The 13,610-nt window shown below is 38.0% G+C and overlaps 1 protein-coding gene across 1 annotated transcript in view; it reads left to right on the top strand.

The window, feature by feature from the left end:
- The window catches only part of ptprb (protein tyrosine phosphatase receptor type b), a 39,848-nt gene extending 31,672 nt beyond the window's left edge, over positions 1 to 8,176 (top strand). The window contains exons 33-40 of the mRNA XM_085250815.1: positions 273 to 363; positions 2,648 to 2,724; positions 2,808 to 2,942; positions 3,114 to 3,236; positions 3,746 to 3,909; positions 4,078 to 4,213; positions 5,796 to 5,916; positions 6,112 to 8,176. Of these exons, the coding sequence (XP_085106941.1) occupies positions 273 to 363; positions 2,648 to 2,724; positions 2,808 to 2,942; positions 3,114 to 3,236; positions 3,746 to 3,909; positions 4,078 to 4,213; positions 5,796 to 5,916; positions 6,112 to 6,134 (870 nt within the window). The 3' untranslated portion in view covers positions 6,135 to 8,176. The remainder of the gene's footprint in view (positions 1 to 272; positions 364 to 2,647; positions 2,725 to 2,807; positions 2,943 to 3,113; positions 3,237 to 3,745; positions 3,910 to 4,077; positions 4,214 to 5,795; positions 5,917 to 6,111) is intronic.
- The last annotated feature ends 5,434 nt before the right edge of the window (positions 8,177 to 13,610 follow it).

Raw genomic sequence — 13,610 nt, 5'->3', positions numbered from 1 at the left:
TCCAATTGTGTACCAACTTCACAGCAAATCAAACTGCTTGTTCTGGGCTCATGCTTATGCCAGTTGGCTGTTGGTTTGACTTGCCCGCCTTTTCAGAACCATTTTGCTTTTCAATCATTGCTTCTCTGAAACTTAAAGGTCAAGTAATGTACCATGACTCTGATGAGGAATGGCACTGCTTTTCTTCAAAAGCAGATTTTGGCTGGTCTTGTTAGTCACAAAGTCCTGATGTTTATAACTGTACAAATGTAATTATTCTCATCTCTGTTCAGGATCTGAAGGATGTCGGCCGTAACCAGACGATGGATGTCGCCCGAGTGCCGGAAAACCGAGGAAAGAACCGCTACAACAACATCCTGCCATGTAAGTGCAGTTTTTAGCTTTAAAGCTTTTTTGCTTCTCAAAAAGTTAAAAAGAAAAAAGAAAAAAAAACAGTCACTCCACATAACAGTTAGCTGACAACCCTTCAAGTCCCTCAGTGAGAAAGAAAAATAAATCAAAGTGGAAATCATGGCAATTATCACATCGTCAAGAGCTTTAATGAGGCAGCACCTGTTCCCTTGGTGACAAGGATGAACTCTGAGGCTTGAGGTGATAAAAGCCTTCATAATTACACAATACTACTGAAAATACAGCATCTATGTGGAATATTTACTCATTTAATTAGCTTTTTGTTTCCATTTCTTAGCCACCCAAGCAGATTGTCCTCTATATTATTTATTACCCACACGTCACAAAATAGTTTCGCATAGCATCTTTTTTCCAACCAGCAGATTAAAAACTATAAAATGGTATGTCCTCCAACCAGTTGATCAGCTGATACCAACAACTGGCCAAATTTAATTGATCTTAAAGTTTCAGCCCTCGTATCCGAGTCCAGTTTAATGAATTTGCATAACTGAATTTTTGCTCATTCAAAGGTAGTGTGATGATGGGCTGAAAAACAGCTAAATTATATTAAGGATGGATTGATTAAAAAAAAAGAAAGAAAGAAAAAGAAAGGAGCGGTTTTAAATAATGACACGGAATCTGAATTTCCTTGAATGACGCAATCTTTACTCAGGTAACAATAACATTTGCTTGAAATAGCACAAAAGAGTTGATTTTTTAATTGTTATTACTCAATTAATGAATCATCTGTGAAATGTAATGTTTAAAATTATGATACGTCTGTGAAAATGTTTTCTGTCTGCGTCGTTGGGGATGATGCCAAATTAGTTTTAAATGTCTGAAATGTTAGTTCATTGATTTTTTGCTATGGGAGTGATATACAGACAGATTTCTAATCACATGAAGATTGTTTGGTACATCTGTTTTACGCAATTATAAATGTAATTTCCACATCCACAATTTGTCATTTTCAAAGTTTTTCCTTCTGAAGTATCCTCAGTTTAAAATAAAGTAATTAAGCATCCGTTATTTTTAACTGCAAAAAAATCAGATTTATGACTTGAGGTGCCACATTTACAACATCACCTCTATAATTAACTGTCAGAGAAGTAAACACACTTACACCACACACACACACACTCTCTCTCTCTCTCTCAGTGAAATGAGTCATTACTGAGTCTGTTTCGCATTCACACATCTTTCACATTCAATAATAAGAACCTCAGGAAAGCTGTGAGAGACGCTGTTTTCATTACTTATTCTGGAGTGGATGTGTTAGAATTTCACCATCAGACATAAACTGCATCCTTTACCCTATGGTGAAACATTAATGTGACCATATTGATTAAACTATAAGGAATCTGCACTTATTGCTTTTACAAATATGCCCTCAGTAGCTCAAAATGATGGTTGCTTCTTCATTAAGTAGACTGATAGAAATTTAATTGGGCAATTTTCATAATTGTTCGTTTTTGGCTGGTTTAAGGTTAAATGTGCGAATCTGATGTTTAGTATTATTGCAAAGCTGCAATAAGATGATATAAATTTTATTAAAATTGCAAGAAAAAAATAAGAATAACTGAATGACTGAGAGCATCAGTTAAACCTGTTTTAATCCAAAATTTTTAATGTTATCCAAAAACTGGCAAACAATTTTTAATAAATATTAATAAATATTAATTTATCCCTGATTTTTCCTCTCAAGACTACCACACTACCACTACCAAACTGATTGGCCTTTTTTCTATATACTGACAGTTTAATAAAGGTTAACTGATAAAAAAAATTTGAAAAAAGACATTTTAGTGAAACTTCTACAATGATGAAACACAGAAAACAAGAAACAAGAAAACTTTAGCAATACTTCAGAGTCAGAGTCTGGCTGTCGCCCTGTGGTGCTTTTATAGCCTTCACACTTTTAGTTCTGGGTGTTCAAACTGATTTTAGGTAAATGACTACTTAATAAATAACCTCTAAAAGTGCCCAGCTCAGCAGCAAACAGCAGACAGTTACAGCTTTTGAAGAAAGAGAAACCTTAAGAAGCTAAAAACCCAGAAATTATTTATAAGAACAGGTGGAGACCAAAAATGGAGCTAAAACGCCTTATGGTTACGTTGCTCTGTGGATGCTGGATGTAGTGGGAGGAATTCAGTCAACATTTATTAAACCAGTTCAGTACTCATTGCATTAGAGTTAGTTTAAACTACACGTTAAAGATAATGAAAGCCGCTGGTGACTTATTTCTTCATTTTTCTAGATGATTCTACCCGAGTGAAGCTGTCGTACCTGGAGGACGACCCCTGCTCCGATTACATCAACGCCAGCTACATACCTGTATGAGCACATGCTAAAAAGCACAAACTGAGCGCACTCACTGACAATGACACTAATACCGCCTCTCTTGCCTACATGTGCAGGGTAATAACTACCGCAGGGAGTACATTGCCACCCAGGGGCCGCTCCCGGGCACAAAAGATGATTTCTGGCGGATGGTGTGGGAGCACGGCGTCTACAACATCATCATGGTGACCCAGTGTGTGGAGAAAGGACGGGTGAGGCGTCCGCTTGATCAAAATGTCCACTTGAGTGGAACGATTATGAAACTGAAATTATGAGCTTTGATTGCAAGCTGAAAAGAGCTCCAGATTCTTCTCACAGGTTAGCAAAGGAAGATAAACTCAACCCTGAGAAGTAATTAAACTATATGAATGCTGTGTTTCCAGGTGAAGTGTGACCAGTACTGGCCTGCAGACAGAGAGCCTCTGTACTACGGTGATCTGGTCATTCAGATGCTGTCAGAGTCTGTCCTGCCTGAGTGGACCATCCGAGAGTTCAAGATCACCTCGGTATGTTTCTTTTTACTCTCGTTTTTTATTCCAGCGTAAAAATGTAGAAAAGCAGTAATATCTAAAGAATGAAGAAGGGATATACTTATTGTGAAGCTTTCATTTTCATAACTTCTCCAAATAAAGCTCATGTGATAAACATGGCCAACCAATGTCTGTAAAGTTGCAGAGATTTGAGGTTTTAAGGGGATATCCTTATACAGTATGTTTATCTCTGTGACAGAGAGTCCACCCACCTGCTGTACAAATATCTGTTAAAAGGGGAGGAGCTAACCTCCATGAAACCACCCTTGTTTCATGGAGAGGGTGAATCGAGAGGCTACAGAAGGATTATTCTGATTATTTCTGCATGTTTTTGGTGTGGCCATGAAAAAGTTGATTTCCACTATGTTATGTTGAAACGAACGTTATGTCGTTATGTTACATTATATCTAAAGCCTCAAAATCCAGACCTTGAATGTCGCTATGGGTGATAACAATCCTAATAAATCCATTATCGACCTGGACAGGAGAGCAACTGCAGTTATCCTCGGGTACTGCGTCACTTCCACTACACGGTGTGGCCTGATCACGGCGTCCCTGAGAGCACCCAGTCCCTGATCCAGTTTGTCAGGACAGCCCGGGACTATGTGGACCGATCGCCCAGCACCGGAGCCACTGTCGTTCACTGCAGGTAGATGCTTGAGGCTGTCCTCAGGGAGAAATCTGATTGGCTGTGAGTTAACAGAATCCCGCCATTAGAAACCCCCCCCCCCCAAAAAAAAAGTGAACTATTGAGTCCTTGAACCTTCTTTGATTCTCTGTTTAAGATCTTTGATAACTGGATGTTTTTGCTTGTTAGTGCTGGAGTCGGGCGCACAGGGACCTTCATTGCTTTGGATCGGGTTCTGCAGCAGCTGGACTCCAAAGGAACCATCGACCTTTACGGCTGCGTGTTCGACCTCCGCCTGCACCGCCAGCACATGGTCCAGACTGAGGTAAGAGCTACATTCAAATATTTAAGTATTTAGCTTTGAATTCTAGGACATTCGTTTGATTATTTGATTTCAACTTGTACACCAGACATTTCTCCCACTTAGACCAGTGATTGTAGCACTTCAGTTCATCTCATTATGTTTAGCAGGTATTTTAGTCATTATTTCAATTTTACTTATTAGAATATGATTAAGGATAGTCCCACATGGAAGCAAAGGCAAACAACAATAGACTTTGAAATAAACCAGTCGCAAAAAAACAAATAATTGGAAGAAAAGAAACCAGATTTTATTGGCTATTGATAAATCTGCATGGTTTATGGTAATACATCATTAAAACTGAAACTATTAGACAAGAAACATCAGGAAATATTGACCTAATCTAGAATTTAACTACCAATAAAGATTTAGAAATAGGATGTTATCCTCCTTTTTAGTAAATATTGAATGCAAATTGGTTTTGAAAAAACAGTTTCTGATGACGTTACCACACCCAAACCAGTTTGTAGCAAATCAAAAAAAAATACTATTGTACATAAAAAACAAGTTCAACTATTAATATTACAATGAGAATTTTAGACTAAACTGGAGCTACATCATTAAAACGTGAGAAAAAAATTAATAATGGAAGCTATCAAATATGGTAGTCTGAAAATTCTACCAATTACTGTCGTTATAATACTAAATTGTCAATCTTGATCAAACCTGGATCAAACAAATAAAGGCAAGGCAAGTTTATTTATATAGCACAATTCAACAACAAGGGGATTCAAAGTGCTTTACAGAGACATTAAAAACAAAAACAAATAAAAAGCATGATTTAAAATGTGTGTTGGCCCTGCGACAGACTGGCGACCTGTCCAGGGTGTACCCCGCCTCTCGCCCCATGACAGCTGGGATAGGCTCCAGCGCCCCCCCGCGACCCTGGAAAGGATAAGCGGAAGCGAATGGATGGATGGATGGATTTAAAATTAATTAAAAAAAACAAAAAAAAAAGCAAAACAGTAGATAAAATCAGAACAGTAGATATCAGCAGTTAAAATTTAAGTTTTGAAATTTAAGCTTAAAAGTGTGGATTTGGTGTTTTATTCAAATGCAGTTGAGAACAGGTGAGTCTTCAACCTGGATTTAAATAAACTGAGTGTTTCAACTGATCTGAGGCTTTCTGGGAGTTTGTTCCAGATATAAGAAGCATAAAAGCTGAACGCAGCTTCTCCGTGTCTGGTTCTGACTGGGAACTGATAAAAAAAAACGGATCCAGATGACCTGAGGGAAAGGAAAGAAAAAAGAAAAAACAAAGCTGATTTAGTTTTAGATTTAGTCTTAATCATGTGTTTTAGTCAATTCAATTTTATTTGCTGACGAAAGGATCAATAGTATTTTGTCCTTTTGCATTAGTTTTTATTTTGTTATCGTCGTGTTTTTGTCAGAAATAAAAAAGGTTATTGATGGAAACTGACAAATTATTGGTTAGTGAAATTAATGTCTGTGTTTTCCATGGGACATGAATGAATTCTGCAGTGAATGCTCTAAAAGCACCGGAAGGTGTTTATTACAACATTATAACAGTCTTGTTGCATTGCAGTGCCAGTATGCCTTCCTGTATCAGTGTATTCGGGATGTCCTAAGAGCCAGAAAGCATCGCAGCGAACAGGAGAACCCTCTCTACCCCATCTATGAAAATTTCAACCCTGAGTACTGCAGAGGTGAGACTGTTTCTAACATTTGTCATCGGAGCCCAGAAATGAAACAGTCCACCTGTGGACGTGAACCGTCCCATTTCTGTGTTTGACAGTTGAACTGAAACTACATTTATATATTTCAGTAGAAACTGTGTATTTGTCTGCAGCACACATAAATCATAGTCATTTTTTCCCTTTTTTGTCCCTTTGTTTTCTCAGATTTCATTTACACTGGACGCTAAAGAGATGACGATGTTCATGCGATCAAAACGAGGAAACATTCCAACACAAGAAACGGACAAAACAGGGAATATAAATAAATAAGTCCAAGATTGTAAAAACCTTTTTTCAGGGCTGTAGGTCTTGCACTCTGAATCACTGGTTTTACAGCAACAAATTCATTGAGAAAAAGTAGAAATTAAAGTGCAGATTTGGGATTAAATAAAAACAAAGCATAAGACAAGTCGGAGGTTCTGGGTTTGTTGGCGCTGCAGGGAAGACTTTCGTAGCTAGAGCTGGTGATCAGCTGGTGATCAGCACAATCTGAGAAAAGTTTTTAAAATTTAGCAAATAACACCTCACAGACTTTCCACTAAATCTACAGTCTGATTTTATTCAACACAAGAATCCAAAACCATTAAAACATCTGACACTTATTATTTTTAACCATACGTTTATATATTTAAAAAAAGGATTGAATGATAATTGTGCAGCATATTATTATAATTATATAGTCATTTCTGTAATTTTGAATAAATTATCTTCCGTAAAGCTGTTTAAGAACTGTGAGTACCTGTTAAATAATCTGCATCTGAGCTCAGATTGGCATGCAAATTGGATTTCTTTCTTTTTTTTTTTCTAAATCCACCTGACAGTCCAGCAAAGTCCACCAGCTAAACATACTGGAACAGCTCAATTTACAGGACTGCTTTGACTCAAACCTACAGAGAGAAGGCACAAATGATCGATCAAATTCAGCCCTATCTGAATCCTAAATGTTAAAAAAATATATAGTTTATTGTCAACAAAAACAACAAACTTTGAAAAATTAAATTGTTAAAAATGGATTTAAACTCATTGAAAAACATAGTGGAGTCCCTTTAATGTAGGCACTGGTTGATCTCAGGTTGTTGTGATCCAAATAATAACTGAGTGACAGCAGGGAAGGAAAGAGCCATCTATTTTTTATACCCTCCAGTATGTTCTCACTTACTGCTCCATATAAGCTGTTTATTTAAAAATTCTAAACACACATATTGCTGTATGTAAATATAGATGTAATACTCTTTTTTTTTTCTTTTTTACAATATGATGAATATATATGTCTGTCAACAACTGCCTGGTTGTGTAATACTTCTGTTTCTCTTTTATACCTGTTGAGTAGCTGCAAGCAAACATAACCTGCTGTATTCAGACTTTAAAGAGGCTTTATTCTCTGTCATATATTTTATAATACAGCATTAGACATTCATGTTAAACGTGGCCAAAGTTTTAAATACTGAGGTATGCAAATGTAATCCCTGTAAAGAAAAGTACTTTTAGTACAGATCACAAGCTCCAAGTGCCGCCCCTCAACTGGCTTCTGAAAGCTGGCTAATCATAAGATAAGTTTTAAGAGAGGGGAGGGGCCTTAAAGTGACAGTAGCCTGTTTCTCAGAGGATTAAAAAAAAATAATAGTAAAAATACTCGATATCACATTAAGCTACTTTACTAGCCTGAGAAGAAAGCTCTGGAGTTGGAAATGAGCGCACTGATCTCCTCTTTAATGTAATTAATGCTTGTAAACCATTTAAACTTTAAACATAAAAGACTGAAGTATGAATACAATGCAGAAACCTCATGTTTTCTTAATAAAACCATCATTATAAATATTGTGAAAGAATTTGACTTTTGTGATTGTATACGTTTCCAGAAAAAGCAGAGATTTTTTTTGCTGGAGGATTTTCATTTTAAATTACCTCTGCCCATGCAACATATTTTATTTTATAGTATTATGATATGGCATTTTACATTTACATTACATTTAAAATACTATGGCTAAATTCATTATTATGAAAGCTGGTCTGCACTTTTTCTTTTTTTTAAAGATTTTCTCTGATACATTCGACCTGCTGGATTGTTTTATGTAAACTTTATTATGTTTGTCATATCGTGATGGATTCATGAAAGTGATTTGGATTTAAATAACCAGGCCCTAAGAAAATGTGTAATTGAGTTTTAGAATTTGCTGTCCTGTTGTTGTAAACTTGATCATAAAGTGCTGAATAAAAATATCTGCCTCACTGTTTGTGGCCTTTTTTCTTTGGGTGAAAGGTTACAGTAGCTCATAAATATTATGCACACATTTTCAAATGCTGCTTAAATCATTCTCCATGTTTAACATTTTTAAGATAATGATATTTCAAATATATAGATATTTGAAATTTAAAATAAAAAAAACTTCATTAGAATTTCGAAATTCCTCCGAAGGGTGGCTGGCGTCTCCCTTAGAGATAGGGTGAGAAGTTCGGCCATTCGGGAGGGGCTCAGAGTAGAGCAGCTGCTGCTCCACATCGAAAGGAGCCTGTTGAGGTGGTTCGGGCATCTGAGAAGGATGCCCCCTGGGCGCCTCCTGGGTGAGGTTTTCCAGGCATGTCCCACCGGGAGGAGGCCCCAGGGCAGACCCAGGACACGCTGGAGAGATTATATCTTTTGGCTGGCCTGGAAACGCCTTGGTGTCCCCCCGCATAGGCTGGAGGAGGTGGCTGGGGAGAGGGAGGTCTGGGCTTCTCTGCTTGGGCTACTGCCTCCACGACCCGGCCCCGAATAAGTGGAAAAATATGGTTGGATGGATAGAATTTTAGTTTTGCTTAAATTCAGTGATAATTTGTTTTTAGTAAATTCTTATGTGAATTTACTAAAAGCTGCTGTGAATTTTCTCCATGATAAAGATTATTTGTATCATTTGCAAATAAAATGAACCGCAATATATCTGATGATCTAGAGGTTTAGACCCCATATAACTCCACAAGCAAGGTTTAAAAGTTTGATTAATGTTCTCCCACCTTCATAAACTGTTGCCTGTTGTTTATGTAACTTTTCATCCAGTCCAACGCCACCCATCTAATACCATACATTTCCAATTTATCAATTAATATGTGATTGGCAAGTGTGTCAACAGCTTTCTTCAAGTCAATAAAGACTCCATGTGCATACGTTCTTTGACTGATACAATTTGTGATTTCTTCATTTAGTTCAATTAATGCATTAAACATTAATCAGTTTGACATAAATCCATGTCAACTCTCTATTAATAGTTTGTGTTCATTTAAATATTTATCCAGTCTATCAATAAAGTATTTCACTAGTGTTTGGGTGAATCGTGAGTGTAGAGAAACAGGCCTATTCATTTTGTTCGGAATTGTACCGCCTTATAATGACAGATTGCAGATGAAGGTTGGAGGTTTTTAAAATCATTCAATTACATTTTTAACAGTTTTCATATCAATACCATTTCAGTTAGTTGAGATTTTGTCCTGACATCTCTCTACAACATCAATTATTGTATTTTCCTCTTGTGCTGTTAGAAACATTTAATTAGGATTTTTCTTCTATTTGTTCCTCTGCTCTTTCTCAAAGCAGTAATTTTATCAGCTAGGTCTCATCTGAAACTTACAAAGAATTTATTAAAATCATCATTCACATTTCTTTAGGTCTGCACTTTATAAATTCTCTGTACAGGATATATTTCTTTTTACTGGCGTTTTGCAATATCTTTGGGATCCATGGACTATCTATATAATCCATTTTTTTGTTTTTGTTTTTGTTTGATGATGTAGAAGAATTTGTTCAAAACAGGTACCAGAAAAAACCAATGAAAAAAAATAGCAGGAATCCAAAATTGTCTGAACACAATTACTAAGAAACATAAATGTAAGCAAACAGACAAAGGCCTGACTGGGGCCCAGGCTTAAATACACACAGCAGGGTGACTGGGGCACAATGGAGATGCGTGAGATACACAATTGAAACTAATCAGGGAAAAGAAGATAGTGGAAGTGAAACTAAACACAACACAAACGAGATAAGAAACCATCAAAATAAAACCAGAAATAACTAAATCATAAGAACAACTTGCACAGACTTAGACTTTATGAGATATGGGAGAAACAGGATAAGCGGAAATATAACTCACAAAATCAAAAGTGCCAGGATCATGATATTTCTCTAGGGCTGGAACACATACTGTGTCATTTTGCATGCCACCATTCTCACCTGTTTGTAGATTGTTTTGTTGTCCTGCTTTTCCTTCCTGTAATTACTGTAATTACCTCAAGGTGGTGTCGGACAGGCGGATGCTGTCCAAGATAAAGACAATGTTGGATAACACCTCCCACCCACTCCATGACATGCTGGTCAGTCACAGGAGCACGTTCAGTGAGAGACTGAGATTACCGAAAAGCACCACTGAACGACACAGGAAACCTTTCCTGTCTGTGGCCATCTCCCTGTACAACACATCCACTTAACACACTGGTTACCAGTGTTGGGACTAACGCGATATTAAGTAACGCATTACAGTAACTACGTTATTATTGTGGTAACGAGCACGGTAACTAGTTATTATGCCAAAACCGGGAACGCGTTACTCGTTACTGGGATTTAGATAGGCTCGTTATTCGTTACTTCGTGTGGTGGCTATCGCGGAGCTTCCACAGATTCAATAACATTAGCAAGTGGTGGAAGCCAGCAGGTGGATGAAGGAAAAGGGAGGCAAGAGGAGAGACCCGAAGCGGCCGCTGGTCTGAGAGTGTCAGGTGAACTGAACTTCAGGTAAGAAGTTATAACCTGCAGTCCATCTGGGTCAGATATGAACCAAGTTTAGGTGGAGTTTATTTTCGTTATGCTAACTTTTTCGTACTGCGTGCTAGCTAGCATGACGGAGTTTCTATACAGCTGGGTGGTGCTATGATGTTACTGATGTTGAACTTTATTTTGTTCATAAGGTTAATTATTAGAGTTGCCAAGCGTCCCGCAAAAAACGGAATTGTCTCGTATTCAGAGAAAATATTACGCGTTTCGTATTGTGGTGAAAAGGAACACAGTTTGTCCCGGACTTCAGCTACAATGAAAAAGACTTTTGTTTTTTCAATAGGAAGTGACATTACACTTATTGGTAATGTCACAAGAAAAACAATAGTGTGCTTGGTTTCACGTGTTAACGTGTTAACCTCTTCGACATGTCAATGGCTGTGAACAAAGAGAAACTTGTAAATAACTCATGAAAGAATAAAGTTACGTTGAAACCAAGCACACCATTGTTTTTCTTGTGACATTACCAATAAGTTTGATGTGTCACATGGCCCTCTTCCTATTGAAAAAACAAAAGTCGTATCCAAGATGGCCGACTTCTAAATGGCCACCATGGTCACCACCCATCTTGAGGAGTTTGCCCCCTCACATATACTAATGTGCCACAAACAGGACTTTAATATCACCAACCGTTCACATTTATTACGGTGTATCCATATAAATGGCCCACCCTGTACTTGACTCAGAGTAGTTGAGACTGAATCATCCTCTAAGACTGAGGTCAGAAAACCTGAAAACTTTATACAAAAACAAGAACTGAACATGAACTTGAAGCACAGTCACACATAAGAAAACTTTCTTGTGTACTGCTCCAATCTGCATCTGTGAGGCTCATTTAAAACCTCTGATTTCCATATTGATCTAGGGCATGCTGAGGCCCGAACAGAACTGGGTAACCCAGATAGAGCAGCTATGGCATGCTTAAAGGAGAGCTGAGAAGGTCCTGTCAGAGGGGCCAAGCTGAACCCCATTCCCCCAGGACCAACATCCAGCTCAGCCTCCCCTCTGTGACCTGGCAGGAAAGTTAATGTCCAAATTCAGCTAACATAAACCTCAAAACAAACATGATACTCCACACAGACACACCGATTACCTGGATTAAGACTGTTTAATGTGCTGATTAATATATGAGTGTCTTTTGGATCAATGAAAACTAAACACAATTTCTGCATGTTATTTTCTAATCTGAGAGTGCTCAGGAGGAACAACCTGGAGGAGAGGCTGCTGGTGACATTTTACAGAGCCACCATAGAGAGCATCCTAACGTACGGCATAACAACATGGTATGCAGGGTGCTCAGCTGCAGACAGGAAAGTACTGCAGAGGGTCATCAACACAGCCCAGAAGATCACTGGCTGCTCTCTGCCCAGCCTGGAGGTCACTGCAAACTCTCGGTACCTCAGCAGAGCTGGCAATATCATCAAGGACCACTCTCACCCCAGCAACCAACTATTTGAACTATTACCGTCAGGCCGACGGTACAGGTCACATAAAACCAGGACAAACAGATTCAGGGATAGCTTCTTTCCCAGAGCTATCACCGTAGTAAATAAGCACAAAAACAATTGAACCTATTCCATACCGTCACTGTCATTATATTATGCTGCTATTCATACTGTCATTATATTAATGCTGCTATCCTGTATATATTGTACATACTATTGTTTGAGTACTTACGATTGTTTTTTTTTTGTACTTTTTATATTTTACATTTATATTTATTATTGAAACTTGCACCAAGGGAGTGGCACTCCAATTTCGTTGTACTCTGTACAATGACAATAAAGGCTATTCTATTCTATTCTATTCTATTCTATTCTATTCTATTCTATTCTAATTCATTAACTTGTCAAAACCCTGAAATGTTTCTTTTAAAACAAGAATTTGAGGCCTAGTATTACCAGACAGAAAACGTCATCATGTGTAACAAAGGGTGAGCAGCAGCACAGGATTATGGTTTACTTAAATCTTTGTGGAGAAACGTCTGCTTTCTCAGAGCATCACTGAATTTAACATTTCTGCAGAAGAGTGGAGGGAAAGTGTTTTTAAGCTTCTGATCATCAGTTTGTATTAAAAGATGTGTGTGGAGGCCTTTTTTGGTTCGGTGCCAGTAGAGTGGGGGGAAGTGATGGACTGGTCTCAATTAGGTTCTCATTCTGCTGATCAGAGTGCTCCTTACATTGACGAGCTGAAAAGAAGGCACCTCGGGAAGAGTTGTGTTTCTGCCTGAACAGCAGAGGAGTTAAATGGCCACAGAGGGCCGAGCGTCTGCAGCTTTTTAATCCAGCCGAGCCCTCAGTGGCTGCACGCCCGCACTGATGAGTCTGCTAACCTCAAAGTAAGTAAGTAAGTAAAATTTTTATTTATATAGCACCTTTCTAGACAGAGAATCACAAAGTGCTGCACATAGAATAAGTTCTAAAACATAAAACAAACAACATAAGCAGGCAAAAATTAACCAAAAGAAATACTAAAAAGGTGAGTTTTGAGATGTTTTTTAGAAGTGACTACTGAGGTGCAGAGGGATAGACTTCTACAGTCTAGGGGCCACAGTGGCAAAAACTCTATCAACCTTAGTTCTCATCTTAGTGTGCTGTATAGCAAGCAGGCCCTAATCAGATGAGTTCACCTGCTAGGGACATAAGGCTGTAGAAGATCAGAGATGTAAGCTGGCGCCAGTCCATGCAAAGCTCTAAAATTCAAAACTAGGATTTTAAAATGGACTCTGAATTCAAAGCCAGTATAACTGAAATAGCAATGTGAATAGCATGTGAATATTTAGAGGATTTGGTCAGAAGCCTAGCTGCAGCATTTTGCACAACTTGCAGACGTTCCAGGGAGCCTTTGCTTAGACACATAAACAATG

Source organism: Mchenga conophoros, linkage group LG17, assembly GCF_057382185.1.
Source record: "Mchenga conophoros isolate Kocher_MC1m ecotype Shallow Benthic linkage group LG17, M_conophoros_male_GT1.1, whole genome shotgun sequence".
Taxonomy (NCBI): Eukaryota; Metazoa; Chordata; class Actinopteri; order Cichliformes; family Cichlidae; genus Mchenga; species Mchenga conophoros.
The sequence above is the reverse complement of the archived record's forward strand: the minus strand, read 5'-3'. Positions and strand labels throughout refer to the sequence as shown.